The sequence below is a fragment of the Myotis davidii genome, unplaced genomic scaffold (assembly GCF_000327345.1).
Source record: "Myotis davidii unplaced genomic scaffold, ASM32734v1 scaffold38, whole genome shotgun sequence".
Classification (NCBI taxonomy): Eukaryota; Metazoa; Chordata; class Mammalia; order Chiroptera; family Vespertilionidae; genus Myotis; species Myotis davidii.
This window is the reverse complement of record NW_006291383.1, coordinates 5026944-5049945: the sequence shown is the minus strand read 5'-3', so window position 1 is coordinate 5049945 and position 23002 is coordinate 5026944. Positions and strand designations below refer to the sequence as shown.

General features: G+C 52.8%; 1 protein-coding gene across 2 annotated transcripts in view; it reads right to left on the bottom strand.

Annotated features, from left to right (window-relative positions):
* SOGA1 (suppressor of glucose, autophagy associated 1) overlaps window positions 1-22996 on the bottom strand; it is a 62755-nt gene extending 39759 nt beyond the window's left edge. For both annotated transcript variants that reach the window (XM_006764509.2, XM_015564447.1), the window contains exons 1-2: window positions 22955-22996; window positions 4998-5222 (exon numbers count right to left, since the gene is read on the bottom strand). In XM_006764509.2, the coding sequence (XP_006764572.1) occupies window positions 4998-5195 (198 nt within the window). In that variant the 5' untranslated portion in view covers window positions 5196-5222; window positions 22955-22996. The remainder of the gene's footprint in view (window positions 1-4997; window positions 5223-22954) is intronic.
* Between the last annotated feature and the right edge of the window lie 6 nt (window positions 22997-23002).

The following is a 23002-nucleotide window of genomic DNA, read 5'->3' as shown; positions in this document are numbered from 1 at the left end:
TGACAAGGAATCTGAGGCTTAGCATGCAAGTGACCTGCTCAGGGTCACATAAAGCTATTGTCAGCTGAGCTCGGGGGAGCCCCCGGCATTTGGTTGAGGGGCCAGCATGGCCAGGCCTCCACAAGGGGTACAATGTCTTTGCCAGCAAGAGTGAGGTGGACAGCCCAGCTCCCATGCCTGCTAAGCTCGGAAATGACCATGGCACCTCCTCCCTGCCGGAAGGGAAGAGGGCCCTCCCTGGCTCTGCCCTCGGCCTGGGCCCAGGCCCAGCTCGGCACAGACCCCTTGGCAGTGTGCAAAGCCGGCCAGGAAAACAACGGCCAGAAAGGAAATTCAGCACGGTCTTCCCCTCCCTCCGGTGCCCACTGCCTCTCTCTGTCCCTGAAGATCTCCAAAGACAGCCAGGAGCTGGGCCATGAGAATCCTCCCACAGCCTTTCCAGGCCACCACGCTTTCTTCATCCACAGAGTGGAGTGAGCAATCCTCACTATCAGAACCAGGACTTGGCTAGATTCTAATCTAGCCTGATCCCAGCACTCACTGAGCGTGTGACTCAGGACAAGTTAGCTAACCATTCAAATCTCAGTTTGGTTATCAGCAACAGGGGGTTGATTTAGTCTAGTTGTGAGAGTTATTGTGAGAAATAAATGATATCGTGCTTGGGCTGGTGGCTGGAACACAGTAGGTGCTCAAAAAATAGAATTTTCAATACATTGTCAAAAGTACTGCTATACCCTGGTACACTGATTTTATCTGATTAGGCCCTATACTCCATAGCCTCCCTTTAAGTTTGATGGCAGGGTTTTTGCTGGAAATGTTCAGCCCAGGCTCCTGGCTATGGTCCCCAGTTTGGGGCTGTTAGGTCATCCAGTGAACTCCTATCCTAATCACGACTTCATTCATTCACTCACTCATTCATTCATCCTGCTGAGGCCTGGGGGCAGGAGTGGTGGGACAAAGGTCAAGGCCCCAGACCACACCTGAGCTCCTTCACATCTCTGTGCCCCAGCAGTGGCACAGGGTCTGGCACACACTAAATGCCTAATAAATCTTTATTGGATGACCAAACAAATCCAAGGCTACACCAAGCAAGCAAAGATGGAGGAAGATGAAGGAGTGAACAACTGAAATCTGGGAGCTGCACGTGCCCTAGCTTGGCTGGGGATACTCCCCACCCACCTACCCCACCCACTGTTCAGGGAGGACTCTGTCCCTGGCTGGGGACCAGGGCTCCTCTCCAACTACACTCCTACCTGGACCAGCTCCTCTCCCTCTGGTGGTTTGTTCTGTCCCCACCATGGCCTCAACCTGAGTAGGTGACCGGCTCTTCATCAAGAAGTCATGATCCATGTGGATTCCTGGATCCTCTTGGGTTCCTGAGTGACTCTATAGATTTTGTCCTTTCCATGAGTCCCCAGTTGTATTCTGCTCTATGCCCCATGGGATCCCCTTCCAAATGTGCTCCCCCCTCCCCTGCCCCTTGAGGGATGCTATGTTGAAAAGCCCAATCCTAGGCAGCTTACAGAATTCCAATGTGGGCACAGGAGCCCTTAAATCTCAGATCCCAGAGCCCCAATGACAGCCTATGGGAGCAAAGAGCACCCCAGCCTGAAGGGCAGGAGCCTTTTGGCCTATGCCTGTCCCCTCCCCTCTGGAGTCTCAGTAGTCCTGGGCCCCCTCGGCTCTCACAGGTGATTATAAAATTAGCTGTCACTTCCTGAGCACCCATCATGGGCCTGTCATCCCCTTTGGAAGGGCTTTACTAGTCCTACTGAGGCTCAGAAAGGAAAGGTCACTTGTCCAAGGACACACAGCTAGGAAGCTATAGACCACGATGTTAAATGAGATGAGTCAACTCTGCAGTCTTACTCTTACCCTGACCCTGCTGTTGGCCTGGAGCTGGATGACACATTTTATTAATAACAATGAGAATACCAACAGTAAGCCCGACAGTGGGCTCACACCGTCAGGTCCTCATAGGACCCCACCTGCCAGTCTCATTTGATCGTCTCCTGATCCTCCTGACTCCTCCCATGGTAGGGGGCTGAGATACTGTGGAGGCGAAGCAGCTGCAGCTTCCGGAAACCAGGGCAAATTCCCAAAGCACAAACAAATGCCCTCAGTCATGAGGTCACTGTTTACAGCACTGGGACCTGGCTCCTGCCAAACGCAACCAGCAGCCTCCAGGCCACAGCAGCCCTGCTTGCTGGCTGGCTCGATGACTGGCCCATCTGCCCTCAGCTCATGGGCCTCAGGGTGTCTTGGTCATTCTGAATCCTCAGGGAGGATGGGAACTCTCACTAAGGAAGTCCCCTGCAGGGCTCTGTGTGACTTAATTCTCCCAGGAGCCCTGGGAGGATGGGAATGTCACCCCCATTTTGCACATGAGAAAACTGAGGCAGCTGCCCGGGTCCATCCAGGAAATTAAAACCAAAGCCAGAACTTCTTCTCCAGCAACATCTGTTGCTAAGAAAGGAAACCTTATACTGGTGGGTCTTGGGCCTCCCACAAGAGTCCCTCCAGGTGGAAATTCAGACCTCGGATTTAGAAACCTGACACTCAGAGCTTCCCAGGCTCTGAGGGTGGGCCCCGAGAATCTGCATGGTGAGCAAGCCTTCCAGGTGATTCCTGTCCAGCCGGGGCGGGTGAAATTCTGGCCTTTTCTTCCCCACGCTTGCCCCAGCCACTTGTCCTATGCATTCAAGCCTTAAAATTCCCCTGAACAACACCACCACAACCAACATTTGCTCAATGTGCTGAGTATCCAGAGCCAACCTTTGTGCATAGCATTCTCTTCACTTGAGTTATTTCATTTTATCCTCACAAAAACCTCTACAAATAGGGACCGGTTTTATCTCCATTTTCCACGTGGGGAAACTGAGGCTCAGAGATGTGAAGAAGCTTTCCCAAGGCCACACAGCAAACAATAGGCGGAGCCGGTCTCTGGCCCCTGACCCTGGCCTCCTCATACCAGGCAATGTTCCCACTAAGATTCTGTGGGTCTTGTCAGCTGTGAGGACCAGCAGAGAGTGAGAGAGCTTGGCAGGGGATGAAGAGCTGGGTGTGGGTGTGGGTGTGGGTGTGGGCGTGGGTGTGGGTGTGGGAGAGAAGAAGGGGCAATCAAGGCCTGGGGTTTCATTCATGATGTCCTCACCAGTAACCTATCTGTTCAATAAAAGCACTGGAGCTGCAAAAGCCCTGAAGATTCGGTTGATCTAAGCCCTACATTTAACAGAAGCGGAAACTGAAGCCCCAAGACCCAAGAGGTGGGGGTCAGTTAGGGCACTGGCCAAAGAGGTGGCAGAGTAAGTCACAGAGTCCTCCTGAATACCTTCCTAGGCAGCCCGGGACTCTTCCCACCTGGGTCCATCAGCTTTCCCAGGAGACACAGGGAAGTCAGGATTTGAGGACCTTAAAAACACCCCACAACATCCCCAGCACATGGGGCGAAGTGAGGTGGCCACAGGAATCCAGCCCAGGCCTGTTCAGATGAGCTCAGAGCTCCAGCTGCAGGGGCTGGGAGCGAAGGGAGGGAAGGGGGCAAGGCTAATGCTGATTGGCTAGTTCAAATCCCAACAGAAGGGGCTGCTCCCCTCCCCTCGGCCCAGACTGCAGAGGCCCCCCTCTCACCACTGTGGCGTGTGCTCACTCGGGCTGCTCTCAGCTCCTCCCACAGAGGCCCTGGCAACCCAGCTAGCCTGCTCCCAGCCGAGATCCTCTACCCTTCCTCATCTAAGGCCAACTTTCCATCTCGGCCTGAAATCAACTACCTGGGTCCAAACTCAGCTTCCTCTGAGTTACCCGGGCTCCTCCTCACCCGACACGCTCCCAATCCAGTGCCTGGCACTTGAACATTTGGGTCACCATTTGTCCCAGAGCTGCCCTCTCAGGTAGAGGTACACTCTGGACTCGGAGACATAACTTTTCTGAGACCAGTTTCCTTACCGTCATCCCTCTGTGCACATAAGACAACAGCCGCAGAAGCCTGCATGGGGCAGGCAGTCACTGGTCACCTCCCCTGCCCTTCCAGGGACCCCTTTCTCCAGCATTCCTCCTTCACCTCCTGATTCATGCCCCCTCTCCCTCAGGCCTCGGCTCAGATGTCACCCCTGCAGGAAGACTCCCCAGGTACCCCTCTCCCTGTTCCTACATCCCCCCTGGTCACACTGGGCTGAGTTCTGAGAGCAGGGAGCTGAGTCCTCCCTCCACCAAGTTCTCAGCCCCTGACCAGGGCTCACACAGGCAGGTGGCCCTCTCCTCTGGAGGCCCCAGCTGCCAGCCTCCATCCCATCCTACTCCTGCTCACCGAGGCGGAGGGAGGAGGTTAGGCTGAGTTATAGGAGGCTGAAGAGCAGGAGCTCTGCCACATACACACTGAGGGTCACATGACCATGGACAGGTACTTCCTTTCTCTGAGCTGCACTTTCCTCATCAGGAAAATGAGGATAATAATAACAGCTAACATTTGGGGGTGCTTATAGTGACTTTTTACCCACGTTATTTCACTAACCCTCATAGATCCCTATGAGGCAGGGGCTGCCATTACACCCGTCTTTCAGATGAGGAAACTGAAACTCAGGTGACTTGCTCAATATCACAGAATTAGGGCATATGAGAGTCAAGATTTAAACCAGCCTGATCCAACTCCAGGCCTTCACTACTTCCCATTAATTAGCGCAATAAAGAAACTGTGCACCATGGAACTGTCCACCGACAGCTTGGAGCCCACCATCAGGTGTGTGGTTGCTATTCAAACAGTACTAGTAGCTGCTGTTAGGAGGATTCATATTATATCACCGTGGGATATCCCTGGTCAATGGCCTATCAGTTCACCAGGAATCCCCACTTTACAGATGAGAAAGTTGAGGCCCAGAGAAGTGATGCAACTTGCCCAAGGATACACAAGGAGTGAGCTGCAGTCTGACCTGGGTCGTGCTCAGGCGCACAGTCCCACCCTCAAGGGCACCTGTGAGGCTTGGTGAAGGCCCTGGGCTTACCTTGACGTCCTGCTCCAGGCCTCGGATGAGCTCGCCGTCCACCTGGCCAGTCTGAGCAGCGCGGAGGCTGCGGCGCTCGGCCTTGCGCAGCCGGTACTGCAGGATGCGGCAGGTCTTGCTGGCCTGGTCCAGCTGCTGGCGCAGTTCCTGTAGCTGGTACACATCCTCCTCCATGTAGACATCCCGCATCTCCAGCATCTCTGCTCGCAGCTCCTCGATCTCATCCTACAGGGAGAAGGGGCGATACGGTCACTGGGTCCTGTGCACGAGTACAGGCCACACCCAACTTGGTCCTAGGCACCTCTGGGGGCCTGGGTATGGTAGACTGAATAATGCCACCCTCCAAAAATGTCCGTGTCCTAATTTCCAAAATCTATTCATCTGTTACCTTACATGGCAAAAGAGATCTTGCAAATGTGATAAAGTTACAGATTGGGGAATGTTCCTGGGTTATCTGGGTGGCCCAAAGTAATCACAAGGGTCCCTATAAGACAGAGGCAAGGGGAGCAAAGTGGGAGAAGGCGAAGTGACCATGGAAGCAGAGGGTGGAGTGATATGCTTTGAAGATGGAGGAATGGTCATTAACAAAGAATGCAGGCAGCCTCGGAAGCAGGAAAGAGGAAGAGTCTCTCTCCCCCAGAGCCTTCACAAGGAATGCAGCTCTGCCAAGGCCATCTCTGAAACAGGAATATCTGAGCTGAAGCAAAAAGGAACAGCCATGCAAAGAGACAGCCAGGGAGAGATTACTCTAGGCATCGGGAACAGTGTGTGCAAAGGCCCAGAGGCTGTAAAGAGTTCAAGGAGGCCAGAGTAGCGACAGGGGAAGTTGAAGCTGGAGAAACAGACAGGGATCAGCCATGCAGGAACTTGAAGGGCTGAGTAAAGATTTGGGTTTGGGTTTTAAGTGAATGGGTGACCTCACTTCCTCAGGGCAGCTCCTGCCCACCTCTGTCAGCAGCTCCCAGATGTGCCTCACTTCCCCTTTGTCACCATGAGCACATCTGCAATTCTTTATTGAACAGTTTGTCTCCCAGAGACACTGCAAACGTCTGGAGCAGTGGTTCTCTTAATCACAAAAACAATATGTAATTATATATGTGTTTTCCGATGGTCTTAGGCGACCCCTGTGAAAGGGTTGTTCAACCCCCAAAGGGGTCGCGACCCACAAGTTGAGAACTGTTGGTCTGGAGGGTCACCTCACTCCCTGATGTATCCTCCACAGCCAGCACAGGGCCTAACATCTTGCAGACTCCCAACAAATATTACCTGAATGAATGAATACATGTCTAGGTAGGTGAACAGCCACAAAAAGACATACCAATGTGAAACAAAGTGTAAGGGGATGAGTGGGAAGACCTAGCAGAATAAATGGATGATTATTATGTCTAATAACAAATGCGAAAACTGAGTCACAAATGGAATAATATCTACTCTGAGTGATCGAATGGATTAAATAAGACTGTACACTAAAAAGAGAAACTGAGTCATGGAGGATGAATGGTCTGCCAAAGGCATCCCTGAGGAGCCAGAGAAAGGACGGTGCTGATGGGAGGGGGGTGGCCAAGGAGGAAAACACAGCTCTGCAGGCCCTGGAAGGGGGCCAGTCTAGAGAACTGGGTTCACCAGCCCTCTGAGCCTCCCTCTCCCCAAAGAGAATGGGTGGCTCCCTCCGAGGGAAGGGCCTAGGCTGTCCAGTGCCCCCTGAGACTGGGAGGGTGGATTTAATTCAGAGGCAGTTCTTAGGAAGAAAGCTCACTGAGGTTTTCACCTCCGTCTGTTTGACTCATGGGACTCTTTCTCAAATGGTTCTCAACTCTGGAGAAGGCAGAGGGGACAGGTATGTGCTTCTCCCAACCCTAACAGGCGTGTCCTGTTCCCACTATCATGGGAGGGTCAATCCTCACTTGCCACCACAGCCCCTCTCCTCTGGGTGGGTTGAGCAGCACCAGCTGCAGAGGAATAGTCACCTCACCAGGGTCCCCTCCCCCACCCCATGCGCACACAGACTCACCACCCCACCACCAAGCCAAGTGGACAAAACTAAAAGTGGAAAGGAGAAGTGGGACCGTCAGTGATCACACCAGTTAAAGAAATGAGGAAGTGAGGGGTCCACATGCCACTTCAGCTGACAGATTAAAGAAGCATAAAAGCAACAGCACTCAGCCGGCAAAATCCAAGCTAAACCAGCCTCCGGCTGGGCCTGTGTTCAAATCCTCATCCTGCTATACTAGCATCTCGCTTCTTCTCTCTGCAGTCACACTGACAGGACCTGGTGATGGGGAGGTTGTGGGGGTCTGAACAGACCCAAAGCTGGGAATGTGCCAAGGGGAAGTACAGAGGACAGGCAAGCTCATGATGCTGGGCTACATTAACGAATATATGACATATAGATCATGGGAGGCGACATCCCTCAACAGAGGGCCTTGTCCAGAGCACTGCAGTCACTCTGGGGGACCATTTATTTAAGTTTTAAATAACTGATTTTTCTATTTATAAAAGTCAACAGTGATCAGAGACAGTTTTGAAAATACACAAAATACAAATCACTCATAGTTTCTCCCTGGACCGACAACAGCATTAGCATCACTGGGGCACTTTTCAGAAATTCTCATGTCCCAACAGAGGCTTACTGAATCTGAAACTCCAGGGATGGGGCCCATAAGGGATTCCAATGCAGGGAGTTTTCTTTCAGTCTTTTTCCCTAAAAGGGTAAGAGTCATGAGTCTCAGCACAAGTCCCTAGCCCAGGGCCTGACACAGAGCAGGGTCTCAGTAAGAATCTATTGAGTAAGTGAATGAATGAATGAATGATCTTTCTCATGGGAGCAGCTGTCTCTTCGAGGCCTGCCCTTCACCACAGTCAATTTCTGAAAATGCAGGATGTTGCACTCATGCCAGCTCTCTCTCTCCCTGGTGGCCAAGGGGGGCCCAAGCCCCTGGGGGCTTTTCCCAGCTGCAGGCAGAATGCCGTCAGCCGGTCCTGGCACGGCCCATGTGAGAGGGCAAGTCCACAAAGACTGGCTTGTGGCTGCAGAGGCTGGGTCTGCTGGGGCGTGGGCAGCAGAAGCTGGTGAATGCAGGATTTAGGCAGAGGCTGAGCTTTTGAGGCCTGAGGTAGGGGCTAGGACAAGGGGAGGAGACCCAGGAGAGCAGGATCCTGCTTTATTCCAGAGGTTCTAAGATCTCACTGAGCCTCCGAATCTTCTGGGGCTCTTGGGTCCTGCAGTCTGATCCCTGTCCCTGGAAAGCTCTCCAGTGACTGGCTGATTCAGTTAAGGGATTGGGCGGGGTGGGGTGTGGGAGTGGGGGAGGGGACCCAAACTTTCTAACTTCTTCAAAGACAGGTCAGTGGCCTTGCTGAGCCTCCCCACTCCTAGATCCCCCAATTGTGTGGAAAAGGGGCCAAACTCTGTGGAACTCAACAGACCTAGTAGCCACCCAACAAAGTTGTCTGAGTCCTCCAACATGGATGGGGAAACCCCAAACATCTTCCTCCACCACAGACAGGAAAAGGCCATGCTGTCCAGCAGTGCTGACCTCTGAGCCTGGAGGCCCCCGGTCCTCCCCCATCAGAAACGCCAGCCTACAGAAGCTGGGGAACGTTGCCCAGACCAAGCACAGCCTGCCAGCCCTCCACACCCATCCCATCTGGCCACTCCTTTCAGCTGACCTTTCTTTTAACCAGGACTGAGAGTAGGGAGTGGAGGAGGGAGGAGGAGGGATAGGAATGAGGCACCCACACTGAGGCCAGGGGAGTCAGCCCTTCCCTTTATAGAAAATGCTTATTTTGCTCTGATTACAGATGCGATACCTATTTATTGGGCAAAGTTTGAAAAAAAGCAGATGGCTTTCTCTACCTTCCACTAGTTCCCACTGGCTTCTGCATTAGGTCCATGCCCTTTGCCCTGGAACCCATGCTGCCCCTGGTCTCCCCCCACTCCTGGTTTGCCCCTGACCTTGCATCTTCTGCCCCCCACCCACCCCCATCCAGATATGCCACAATTAAAAATAGCTACCAGCTATTATGCTGAGTGAAAGAAATCAGAGAAAGACAGGTACCCTGTGATGTCACTTACATGTGGACTCTATATAACAAAATAAATGAACAAATACAACAGAAACAGCTCCAATGCAGAGAACAAACTGATAGCTGCCAGAGGAGAGTGGGGTAGGGGGCTGGGTGAAAAAGGTGAAGGGATTCAGAAGTACATATTGGTAGTTACAAAACAGTCACTGGGATGTAAGACACAACAGTGGGGATATAGTCCATAATATTGTAACAACCACATAGGTGCCGGGTGGATACATGAAATATCGGAAGGATCACTTCTAGGTTATATAACTGTCTAGCCACTAAGTTGTACACCTGAAACAAATATGAAACAATAATAAATGTCAACTGCAATTGAAAAATAAAAACAGCTACCGCCCATCGGGAAGCTCACTAACTATGAGGCCCCGGCCCAAGCACAGGATGTGCACAATCCTCCCACCAACTCTGTGAAGTAGGTACTGAAAATGTCCCTATTTTGCAGATGAGGAAACTGAGGCTCAGAAGTTTCCCAGAGCTGCTCAGGCAAGGGAGTGGTGCAGCTGGAATCCAAACAGGCCTGTGGCCTTCGGCTGGTGCATCTTAACTGTTCTTCACCCAGGTTTGCTCGGTGTTCCCTCTGCTAGAACGGCCTTTGCCAGGCTAACTCCTAAAAATGTCATCCTTCCAGAACATCCCACCCCTAATCTGATTCAACTCCCACATCTGAACTCTAGTTGTCTCTTGTGTTAACAGCTTTAAGTTGTAAGTGCCTGTTTTCAAGTCAAGGTTTGGGGGAAGGGCACAGGTCTGACTTGCGTCTGGTGCCCAGCATTACTCAGCATGTGGTACAGAACACGCACACAACAGTCTCCGAGTGGATGAATGAATGAAAGTATGAGTACGGCTTCTGCCCCGCCCAGCCTCTCTGCACAGCCCAGGGTGGTAGGCCCTCCTGATCCCAGCCCTCAGCCAGCTGCAGAGGCAGGGAGAGCCTGGGCTGGGCTCAGACCCCCATGACACCCCAGGCGGGGGTGGGGCAGGGTCTGTCTACCCAGGGGACCTCCTGCTCACCCACCCACTCCCTGTCCACAAAGTGCATCTCTGTCCATCCTCCCAAATCCTCCCCTGACCCCGGTGATCTATGAAGTCAGCCTGCAGGAAGCAGCCTCTCCAAGGCAGGCCGGCTCCCTGCAATGGCTTGGTTCCCAGGTATCCTGGGGGAATTCGCCAGGAAGAGTCTCTTGATACACGCTGGGCTGCAGGGCCAAACATGAGCTCACACTACTGCTAATAATAGCGAGAGCTTGCACAGGGCCTCACAGTTTATAGAGACATTCCATCTGAATCATCTCCTGGGTCCTCACAGAAACCCCGTGGACAGGCAGGACAGGAATCACCATCCCTGTCCTAGAGACAAAGAATGGGGAGAAACACTGGGAAAGTGGGCCATGCCCGAGGCCACGCAGAGGGACCTCCAAGCAGGACTCAGACAGTGAACTGCAGGCTCTTTTGTTTTCACCAGAATTCAGGAAGTCCACGAACTTGGATGGGAAGGGAAAAAACAAATCACATCTTTATTTTCACTAACCTCTAACTAAAAATGACCATATCCTTCTATTCTGGACAAGCCACAGCTATATTAGCAGTACCTGTGGCTTTGCCACCAAGAGAAATCACCGGTATTTTCATGTCACAAAGCAGTTGCTGCAAAGATGTCAAAATATCGTTTACACGCATCAGGGTGTTAAAATCGCAGTAGTAAGTTGACTTGTCACCAGATCTTATGAGTTAACAAACACATATTACTATAGCATAACTTAAAAAAATATACTTTGATAATTGTATTTGGCTTCCTTTATGCTTTCAGTATTTTTAAAACATTATTCTGAGAATTATTCTCAGCAGAGAGCTTAAGGCATGAAATAAGATGCGGCCTCTGTTCTCTCCAGAGCTGCCTGGTCTGCGGGGTCTGGGTCCCGACCCCAGGCCTGGCCTCCACCATCAGGCATCAAGCTGGAGAGGCAGAGCTCCGCTCGCAAGCCATATGTTCGATGTGCCAGGAAAGAACGCTTCTGTGGGAAACTTAGATCCATGTAAGATGATTCATCTTTGTACAACGAGGGCAGAAGGGCGAGGCTTAGATTTGGGGCCCACTGGAACGCTTGCAAGTGAGCCCAGAGGCACGGGCCTGATGGAACTGGTCTGTAGGAGTGGATGGTGAGTCTCGACCTGTGGGACTGGAGAGGAAAGTGACTAAACAGGGGGTCCCTCTCCAGAAAGAGAGCAAGTGCCAATGGGTGGTTTGAACCCCTGAAACAACTCCCAGCTGACCCTGAGGGGAGAGGAGGTTCCTGAAGGCAGAAGAGTCATCTTACCGGCCATCAGGGAGGGGCTGTTCCAGAACAGAAGTCCCCCGGCTACCTCCTATTCTAGAATCAGCTTCCATTCTGCTAACGGTGGGCCATGGGAGGTGCCTGTTCACCTAGCTCCCCCAGGGAACTCTGGTAAGGGCCCTGCAGACCACATTCTAGAAACCCTGGTATTCAAGGCTTCAGGAACAGGCATTTCAGCCTACGCAGCTCCCAGGGGACACTGCACTGCCTCGGCCTCCGTCCACGCTCTACCAGTCTCCCAGCTCTCCACCCCTCCACCTCAAATGCCACCTCCAACGAGAAACCTCCCAGGTGCCCCAGGGCACAGCTCTTCGGTGAGAACAATTAGTGAATATCTACGGTAGGCCAGGTTCATCACCGAATCAATGGACTTAATCTCCATGACAGCCAGTTTGCACCCCACTAACTTGCTCTCCACACAGTGGAGGGATTTTTTTTTTAAACCACATTACTCTCCTGTTTAAAACCCTCCAATAATCACCCACGTATGGAAACAGCCCAAATGTCCCTCCCCTGATGAATGGATAAACTGTGGTACAGCTACATAATGGATTACTACTCGGCAATAAAAAAAGAATGAACTGCTGATACTGCAGCAACATGGATGAAGCTCAAGTTCATCATGCGAAGTGATCAGCGTCAGTAGGCTGCATACTGTGTGATTCCATTTATGTGACATTCTAGAGGCAAAACCACAGATCAGTGGTTGTCAGAGGCTGGGGGTAGAGGGGGAAGTGATTACAAAGGGGTACAGGGGAATTTTAGGGGCAATGGAACTGTTCTATATCTTGATTATGGTGGTAGTTACAGAACTGTATGCATTTGTCAAAACTCATTTATGCAATATGTAAATTACCTAACTAAAAGCCAACAAAAGCCTCTGCCCACCTCCCCATCTTTATCTCCCCCACTCTTCCTCTTGTTGGTTACATTCCAGCCACCTGGGGCTTCTCCAGAAGACGCCTGGCCTGTCCCACCTCTGAGCCTTTGCTCCTGCCATTCCTTCTGCCTGATTCCCTGCCCTGCACCTTTGTACTACTTGCTCCCCTCCATACCACCCCTTCAGAGAAGCCTTCCAGACCTCTCTAGGCCTATTGTATCCATCTCAAAACTGTGTTTCTTTCATGCACTGTATCACAGGCTTATTTGTGATACTAATTATTTTACTTATTGGTCTGTTTGCTTATAGGGTGTGAGTCTCAGGAGGGCAGAGACTAGCACAGTGCCTGGCACACATAGGAACAGCTCAAGAAATAGCTTCTGAATGAATAACGGGCCCTAGGAGGGGAAGATTACCATCTCGGTCCACTTCCCTCCAGAACACCACTTCTGGTCAGCACTACCGTGTCTAATTAAATTCTCTGGTTCTGTAAAGTTAATGTCCATGGAGGCTTCAGACCCCAGTGGTGGGCCTCAAATCCCAGCCCACCAACTCCCAGGCTGCATCCCTGCCAGGTTCCAAACCTTACCCAATGTACCCTCCCTAGGTTCTAGGGGCCTGATTGGGAAAACAGATCCAGATAGAATGACAGAGCAGAATGAAGGATCTAGAACCTTTGCTCTGTGGGACAGCAACCACTCCATCGAGGAGCAGGAGCCTCTGCCTGGGCCGCCTTCTCCCACACTGCCCTGGCCACCACAGTCCCTCCCTCGGGCCAAAGCCCAGACTGCCTGCCCATCTGCCACCCTGGCTCTGGACTGGGCCACTCAGCCCAGCCCAGAAGGGCTGACCTATAGGGTGGGCCAGCATGCCAGCCCCCCGAGAGGCAGGGCATCCATCTGCTCTCCCTTCTGCCCATCCCCCCAGGGCCTGTCAAGGCTCCAGATGAGATCATCACACTTGGACCCTAAGGAGGGCAGAAGGCTCTGCAAGCTCCACTTCCTCCCAGCTCAAAAGCAAAGACTCTGGACAAAGCGGCAGGGCCAGGGGGACCCAAAGACTCCGTCCTTTCACAGACAGAGACACCGAGGCCTAGAGGGGGACTGGGATAATCCCATCGTCTCCCAGAAGGTCCAGAGCTGAGCAGGAAGGGACTCTGGGCTCCTGTCTCCCAGCCCAGAGCTCAATCCAGCTTCGCTTCCTTGGGTAGAAGCTGGGCTCTAGTTATGGGGGAGTCAAGAGTCAAAGGTCCTGAGGAGGGCAAGGACGCCAGCCAGGCCTTGCTGTGCCACACAATGCCCCTACTCCAGCTGGCACAGAGACTGCCTGGTCCCAGTGACCTAGAGGGTCACAAGGGAAGGTAAGGGTCCTAGACTTGCATCCCCAACACCAATAAGTAACAAGCAAGTTGCTCCCTGAGTGTTCCCCCTCTGCCAGCCACACGGAAGGCAGCACACATTATCTCGTATCCCAGCCAGCTCCAACGGACGGATGAAGAACTGAGGTCAGAAAGGTCAACTATGTTGCCCAAGGTCACACAATAAGTCCAGTTTGAGTACTGATACACTAGACTACATAGTCTCAATGACGGAACAATAGTGACAATAATTATAGTTGATACTTTTGCACGGGCTTACCATGTGCCAGACAACGGGCTAACCTCTAATGGAGGTCCATTATCTTGTGCTCAACAACAGTCCTTTTGAGGGGGTGCTATTATTTTATGCCCATTTTACAGATAAACAAATGGAGGCTCAGGAAGACAAAGTCTTCACAGCCAGTCAGGAGAGAGCCCCCAGATCTGGCACAGCTCTGTGATGGACACTGCAGACACTCCCTCTGGTGGGAAGCTGTTCAAGCGAGTGTACGTGGGTGTGTGGGTGGGTTGTAGTATGTTTATGGGTGTGCTGTGGAGGGGCGGGGAAGGCCCAGAGACTGGTGCCCACCAAGGTCACGCCTGGCTTGTCAATGCCCCATTCCAGGCTTTGCCAGAAAGAGCAGGGAGACATCTGCAGTCCCCGCTGCCTGGGGTTGGGGGGATGCTCACAGCCGAGGTGCCTGCCCATGTTCCTCCTGTCCTTTCTGTGTGGACAGGAAGGAAGGCAGCATTTAGATCTGGATGTTTTTAAAACATCCCCTAAACAGCCTCTGGGCTGCAGCCAAATCTCTGAGCAGGGAGAGGACAGGGCTCAGAGGTCTTTGGGGAGGGAAAGACACGGAGGGTCAAGGGAGTGGTCCTAGGCCCCACAGCCTGAGAAGCCAGCACACCCTCGCACATCACACCACTGAGCCTTTGCTCCTGCCATTCCCTCTGCTTGGCACACTGGAAAGAGCACGGAGACCCCAGTCCTGCTGCCTCTGGCCTCTTGCAGGCTGCGTGAGCTCTGGCAATCCCCTGGACCTCTCTGGGCCTCAGCTGATACCTATGTTACAGGAAGGGACTAAGTCCCATACTGGTAAGGTCTCTGCCCTAGTGCAGAACAGGGGGGGAGGGACTGACATGAAACCTGTAATTACCCAATTAGTAACCCAATTACAGTTGAGATAAATGCCCTCAAAGGAGCCCACAGGAAGCTCCTAGGTGTCTGACAGAGGAGCCTGGCCTGGAGCTGAATGCACACCGGTGGAGGAGGAAACCAAAGGAAGGGTGAGTGACCTAGCAAGTGCCAGGAACAGCACAGGAACAGAGACCTGGGGTGCATGGAGCACCGGGAGCTTGGGTGGAGCAGGGTGAGGCTGATGGAGGCAGGACCACACAGGCTGCTCAGGCACTGGGGCTGGGCCAAGGAGAGGTGCAGAGGGGAGAGGCTTGATGCAGTGGGCCCAAAAGATCCCAAGAGGATTTGGACAAAACCCGGGAAAGATGTTCAGCTGGTCCAGCCTGACTAGGGGACCCCAAACTGGTTTTCCACTGGAGCCGAGCTTCTCTCTGTGGCCCAGGCAATGGGAGATTATTCACCTCGGTCTTAGCACAAGGGCCTCCCCCGCCCGCCCCCCCCAAGGCAACCCTCCATTAGCAAAGGAGTATTCTGGGTTACAGTATTCCATTGCAGCACTGGCCTCAGCTGTTCCGTGAAGACTGGGATGGGAGGGAAAGGGGGGACACGAGGGAGAGATGTATTTGGGGAGGCACATAATGCAATTCAGCTCCGCACATACCTCCCAGGCCCCTGCTCCATTCCCAGACCCACAACCCAGAGCCAGACACGCATTGCCATCAAGGATCCAGGGGCCAAAGCCAATCAGAACCAAGCCTGCTAATGAGTGATGAGGACAGATAGCTGTTGAGTCCTTATTACAAGCTGCCCCAGCAAATCCTTGTCTATATGTGTTTTCTCATTCTATCTCCACAGCAACACTGTAGGGTAAGTGCTACCAGCATCTCCACTTTACAGAGGAGGAGACTGAGGCTCATAAAGGGAAGCTCACAGAGGAAAAGACTGAGCCAGGATTCAAACCAGTGCTCGTAACCACCGTGGACACTCGGGAAGGGCTGGCCTGCTGCTTCCACCTCCTCTGACTCACTGCCACTCCTCAGAAAGGCCGGCACTATCTGCTAAGAATGCAGACCTGTGGGTCTCCGGTGAAGGCCAGGGTCAGCCTGGCCCAGAACACCCCAGAGTCTCTAGGTCTTTCCCCATCCCAGCTCCAAGTTCCTCTGGCACCAGAGGGCAGAGAATGTGACCACAGATGAGGTCTTTCCTTTGGGCCACCAGGGAATGCCTTTAGTAATAACCTTGGCTGCTGGTCCAGCCCCTGCCTGGAATCCTGGGAACTACCCCTGCCCCAGAGGGCTCCCTCCCCTCCTCTGTGCCCAGGGAGGAGCTGGAAGTACCATATACCTGAACACTAATTCTCCTGAGTGCCCTGCAAAAAAAAAAAAAAAGGATTGAATTCCCATTTTACACACAGGAAGACGGAAGCTTAAGAAGGGGACTGACACATGAGATCATGCACCGGGAGTAGGTGACAAAGCAGATTTGGCCCCAGACCCGGCCCAAAGGTGGAATTTGTCCATGAGACCAAACAGCCTTCCTTCCCTCCCACCCTGAGCCCGTGAGTCTTGTGCTCAGTACTATAGACACATGGAAAGAGGGCAGCTCCTAGCCTTGCTATCGGTCAATATGGCCCCCTTTCAGCAAGGTGTTCACAGTACCTCAGCTCAGCTCGACATCCAATGTCCTTCCCAACGGGCCCAACTCTGCGTTCCAGCCTCTCCCTCACCACTGCCCCCAGCCACCCTTCCCTCAGCTTTTCTGCTTTAAGCCTGCAGCCTGCCTACAGCTCACCTGCAGACTCTGATCACTGTCTTTCATTCAATCCTGCAACAAATATTTAGTAAACACAAGTCCCTACGATGTGTCAGGCACTGTTACAGCAGCTGGACACAGAAACAGCCACTCAAGGCTAACTCTTCTGCTGTAATGCCTCCTCTTCCAGGCCGCTCCTCTGAGTGTCCACATCTCCTCTATCCTGGCCTCCTCCATTGGTTCCCAGGCAGAACCAGGCATGTTTTAAGGATGGAGGAACATGGCTCTCCATAGCCCCCAGCAAAGAGAGAGGGGAAGAGGGGAGGGAGACAAGGGCAAGCAGGAAATCCTGAGATTAGAAGGGAGTTGCCCCTGGGCAATGTTTCTCCTGTGGGCAGGCCTAAAGATTGCTCCATTTCACTCAGCCCGCTGGCCTAGGCCCAAGTGCTGGGCAGCAGGACCGGAGGGCATTTAGTGTAGCTTCTCCTGACTTGGTGACCTGTCAGCCCCCATCCACCTTACCACCCAGCCCCAGCCTAGTTCCTAGGGCCTCCAGACCCAGGAGGTGACAAAATCAAGCCTCCACTATACTCCTATTTCCAGAAGCCTTGCAGAAGGAAGCCTTATAGAAGAGCTGAAACAGTAGTTTGTACACATTAGCCCCAAGGAGACATGGACCAGGATTTCCTGTGTTTCTGTGTGGGCGAAATGTCACAGCCAGTGTGTGTGTGTGTGTATGTGTGTGTGTGTGTGTGTGTGTGTGTGTGTGTGTGTGTGCCTGGGCACCTGGGTTTGTGGGTCTCTGGCTCCCATTAGCAAATGCTACAAGCCTGACACCTGAGTGCTCTGTGCTCATGTCCCTTGTGTGTACGTGGCCACGCGTCGACGTGTGTCTCTGGGGTATTGTGCAAGGGCGGCTGCTGCTCTCTTTGTGGAAGAGGCAATGGAGGTAACTGGGCTGTGGGCTCCTGTCTCTGCTGGCCTGGAATGGGCAGATCTGTGGGTTTCTGTGGATGCTAGCACCTGTGTGTAATGAGTCTGCGTGGGTTTGTGTGTGTGCCTGCATACATATGTGTACTTGCGATTTGTCTGAGGGTGTCCCCAGGCTGTTCATTCATCTCTGGGACACAGCCAAGCATGTCTTGGGGGTGTAAGTTTTGTGTGAGGGTATGTTTCTGAGCCAGGTTTTCCTAAATGGTGTGTCTCCGTTGTGTATGTTTGGTAATGTATGGGTATGATGACACAGAAGGTTGTGTATCTGCCTGGGTTTGTGTAGTTCTCTGAGCATATCTCCTCTCTAACATGTCTGGAGCTATGCTTCTGGAAGCATGCAATATAAGCGTGTCACTGGGTGTGTATGTGAGGTGTGTGAGTCTCTGGGCACAAGCTGTGAATATGTGTGTTTGTATATGCAAGCGAGTGTGCCCAGGGACACAGGCCCTGCCCCTCTGTGAGGAATGCTGGGAGCCCTGGGAGACGTGGTCTCCCCAGGCCCCAGCAGCAACCGCCTCACATTTTCCATCTCCTTTTCCATCTTGCTGGAGCTACACACGCACCCTCCCCCACCATGACTGACACACTGCAGAAAAAGCTTACAGACCTAGGTCTCAGACCAGCTTCTTCTAGGTCACTTCTCAGCTGCCACAGGGAGGGCCCGGACTCAGGCAGGGACCAGCCAGTAGTTTTACTGAACATGATTACCACCCCTCCCCCCATCCAGTGACAGATAGACCGGAGCCCTCCCCCTACAGCTCCCAGGAGCTGAGAAGACCTTCACAACTTGCCGGCCTGGTACTCAGGAGGCACTCAGAAAACATGTGAATGAGTGAGTGAGTGAATGAATGAATGTCTGGAGAAGCAGGTAAGGGGACGGTGAAGACTGGAGCAGGCACTGACATGTTCTGTGCACTAGATCTACATCATCACACTGAAAAGGCTCCCCAGGACTTTGGGGCAGGCATGCTTAGGTCTATTTTACAGAGAAAGAAACAGAGTCTCAGGCTAAACATCTCACCCAGTGTCACACAGTTTGTAACTGACAAAGCCAAGCAAGAACCTGCCTCTCTGAAACTCAGGCTGCCTCCTGCCTGGGAGAGAATGGAAGAGCGATGGGGGAAGGGCAACAACGCAGGGTCATCTAGTGAGGTTCCCAAGTATATCAGCTGTGCAACCTTGACCACATTACATAGCCTCTTGGTTTCCTCATTTGTCCAGTGGGTCTAGTATCAGAACCCTCCACACAGGATTGCTAAGAGGAGCAAAGGGCTTACTGAACCCAGAGCTGGGCACATTAGAGGGGATCAGTAGTTGATAGCATTTGTGAGACAAGAGCCTAACCAGTCCTAGCCTGGTGCCTGGCATACAACAGGATTCTTCTCACCAGCCCGTGTCCCAGACTAGACACACTGTTAGCAACCAAAAGCTCACTGTCCCAGTCATCCCGCAGAAAGACAGGATTCAGAGTTGGACAAATCAGGTTTGGAATCCTGGCTGTGTGACCTGGCGCCTCCTTTTACCCAACTGTACAATGGGAACTGAGGGTGGATTAGATGCTTCCCCTGGGCCCTTCTGGGTTGACACCTAGATTGGCTGCACTTCAAACATTCAAATTTCCTCCAAGAAGGGAGAGAGGCTTGGCTTCACGGAGCCCCAAAGCATGGGGTGTGATAAGACCTTTTGTCCTCCCTGGAACAGCTCCCTATTTATTAGCATCCTACAGCTAAGGGGACCCAACCTTCAGGCTTCTCCCAGCTCCCCCAAGAATGAAAACACAGACATCCTGTCTACTCATTGGTTAACAATTTCCCAAGAGATGCAAGATTTCACTGCTTACACAATGTTTTCTTTTTATTTTTGTCTATTCACACCTCCCTTATTCCTCACAACAATCCTATGTAGTTGCCAAGGCAAGTTCCATAACCTTAATCATACAGATGAAAACAAAAAGTAGCGCAGAGAGGCCAAGTGACTTACCCGTGGCCACACAGTAAAAGGCAGAGTTAGGTCTCAAAGCCAGGTCTTTGGGCTCCAACTCTCAGATTCGTCCACCCACACCCGGTGGGTTCCTAGCATGTCCTCACTACATGGTGGGCGGCAGGTAGTGGTGATGGGGACCTGGAAGTTCTCAGACCACCAGGGCTTTGAATGTCAAACATCATCAATGTGTCTGCTCTGCAGCAAAAAGAAGCTGCACCTTAGAATTCTAGAACTTTAAAAGTTAATCTTCAGACTTGCTTGGCTGGAAGGGACCCTGAGATCAGGCAGCTCAACTGTAGCCACCACACGAATCTCCTCCTGAATCCTCAAGTAATCACAACCACCAACATTTTGTACAGTTTACAAGCTGCTTTCCACACACCCTATGTCTTCATCCCAACATGCAAGGTCACCCAGCCTCTCTGAACAACTCAAGTGACAACAACTTTACTCCCATCTCTGTAGCAGCTCCTTCTATCGTTTCGTTGGGAGAGAGCTGCCCATTTACACTTGCCCCACTTGGGCCCCAGAGCAGGCCTCACGTGACAGGAGAGCTGCCATCACCCGAGAAGCCTTCCCCAGTTGACAATTCCCAGTGCCCCCCACCAGCTGGAAGATGAGCCTGTGCAGGGCCCCACCAGACTCTATGGGACTCGAGCCAGGGAGCACAGGGCCTCGAGGGGACATGCTGGGGATCTGGAGTCCTTCTCCTGGTAACCAGGTCCTGCTTCTTAGAAGCAAAGTGGCCCAGAGGGGCAGGAAACACGTCGAGTTTTATGCAGCCTGGAGAACCAGCTCTGGGACCTGGAGCAAGTCCTTCCCCACTCTGGCCATGGTTTACCATCTATAGAATGAACAAACCAAAACCTCCTGTATTAGTTCCTACACTTATGGTCCACATTCAGTCTCTAGATCTTTACCTCGCCTCTGTGAGGTTGGCAGCTGGGTTAAACAAAGCTCTGGAGAAGTTTGGGGACCAACCCAAGTGTACACAGCAAGAACTGCACACTCTGGCCCTGCTCACCTCTCATCCAAACTCCTTCTTCTATTCAGCCTTGAAATCAACAAGCTTTTTTCTACTTCTCCTATTCAGTTGGCTTCAGCCCTTAGCCTCTGTGAGCAGCTCCAGCTCCACCTCCTCCATGTGCTCTTGGCACACTGCATCCTTCTCCACCCTTGTCATGATTGGCATTGTGATTTACTTAGGACTACTGCTTGGTCCCCGGCTAGACCCAAAGCTCCATGAAAACAGATTCTTCATCTTTGTCCACGGCTGCATTCCCCCGATCTGCACCAGTACCTGGTACACAGTGGGCACTAAATAAATAGTTGGTGAATGAATGCATGAGGAGCCAGGAGAAAGAGCCCAGCCTGCTTCAGATGGGGAGAAAGATCTACTCTGCCCCCACAGAATCTGCACGAGAACATAAAAGGCGTCCATGGAAATGTGTCACATACCACTTGAGACTAGCAGTGATGACAACTGCTCTCATCCGAGGCTCACTACATGCCAGATGCGCTAGTGGTGTTTGCACACATTATCTCAGTTAACCCTTATGGTTGGAAGATGTGCTATGTAAAGTGTCTTTTTACAATGAGGAAACTTGATGTCTAGAGACATTGAGTAACCTGACCAAGACCACAGAGCCAGGAAGCTAAAGACCCCAAATTCAATACACAAAGCCTGAAACTCTGAATGAATGGGAGAAACTGAGGGTTAGCCCTGGCCTAGCCAATGGAAGTCCCCAGCCAGACCCTGGCCCCTATGAGACCTTGGACTCAACCCCCAGCCTTCTGAAACGACGTTTCATCATAACTGTCATGGGTGGCTCAGATGGACTTCAGAGCTCTGCCAGGTGACTTCCTGGGATGGACAGCAGGCCACGGGGGTGGGTGCATGAGGGGACCCTGAAGCAAAGCTCGACGGCCCACCTTCACCACCCAGGGTGAACAGTGGGGGCAGGGTGTGAGTTGAGAGCATCTCAGGCAGTAAGTGTAGGAAGCAGCTCAGAGCACCAAGAGGGCAGGGCCAGGCCTCCTTCTGGCTTGTCTCCTTCCTTCCACCCGCTCTCCTGCTTGTCCTCTCCTCACCACTAGCTTCTGAAAACTATAGGAGCTGAACGAAGCCCTGATTGTCGACACGGAATGAATGGGGCCTTTGGGAAGACTTAACCAGGGGTGGATTCAGACAGGCCCTGTCCTTCCAGTCTACAGGCATTTACTGAACACATTCTGGGTAGCAGATCCTGGGCAAATGGGGAGGGGAGACATCATTGAACAAGACCTCAAAAACTCTAACGAGAGAGAAATCCATCTGGCCAGAAGAACCACAATGCAAAGCTAAGTGTTGCCAGGCAGGCATAAATCAGCAGAGTGCAGTTAACTCTGTGGCTCTCGGCCAGAGGCACGCTGGGTGTTGTGCCAGACCATCAACTGACAAGAGCAGGTAACATTTCAACCTCTTCCCAAATCGTGCCCAGCCAGTGGCAGCAGACGAGAGCCCATGAAGCTTCCAGTCTGCCCAGCCAAGGTCGACACACTCGGTCTGGGCTGTCCCCAAAGTGGCCACAGAGCCAAGCCTGGCCTGCACCCAGCAGTTGCCCAGGTCCACGGAAAGGGTGAAGGCAAAGCCCACTCTCCCGGGGAAGCTCTCAGGTCCCCACATGCCCAGAGGAAACGCCCCTTTCAGATTGGCAGCTTCCCTCTTACTGGGAACATGGGAAGGCCAAGGGCCAGGTTACGCGGGGCCAATGGAGCCCTGTGTATTCAGAGTCTGTCCCAGAGAGGGCAGAAGGCAGTATCCTGGGATCTAGAAAGCTGCCTCTGAACTGGTTCTCCCATGACATCCCCCTCCCAGGCTGTGGGACCGTTAGACAGGGCGGAAGTGGGACTCTAGCCAAAGGGATGTTCCCAGATGTCATGTTTTCAAACGGGACTCGCCCTGAAAGGCAGGCGGGGCGGGGCGGGCCTGTGCCAGGGAAAGCCCTGGGTAAAGAAAGGTGTTCCAGCCTCTGCTTGGCACGGGCTGGCCACAGGTCTCCCTGGCAGCACGCACAGCTGTGCCCGTCCCAGAAAGGAGACTCACCAAAGGCCGGGCCTCTGTCCTGGGAATGGGGGTTTGTGAGCAGCGGAAGCCAGAGGTCCGGCCCCTGACTACCCACCCCGCCATTCCAAGTAATGCATCCAGTCCTCCTCCAAAGCGGTTTCTTACCCCCTCCCCTTCCCAAACCAGAGCCCTCTGGCAGTCTCCTCATCCAACTTCCTTCTCGGGTCCCTAAAACAAAATGGGAGGCGGTGTGAGGGTGGTCCGGAGGGTTCAGGCCCCTTTATCCAGCTCGTTCAGTGGGGCAGCTCGTGCCTCGGCCTCATGCGGCTGTGACACCCGGCGCCTCCCCAGGCCCCCCTCACCCCCCTCGGCGCCCCCACCTTGAGATAGTCGTTCTCCGAGCGCAGCTCCTCCAGCTCTGGCACCAA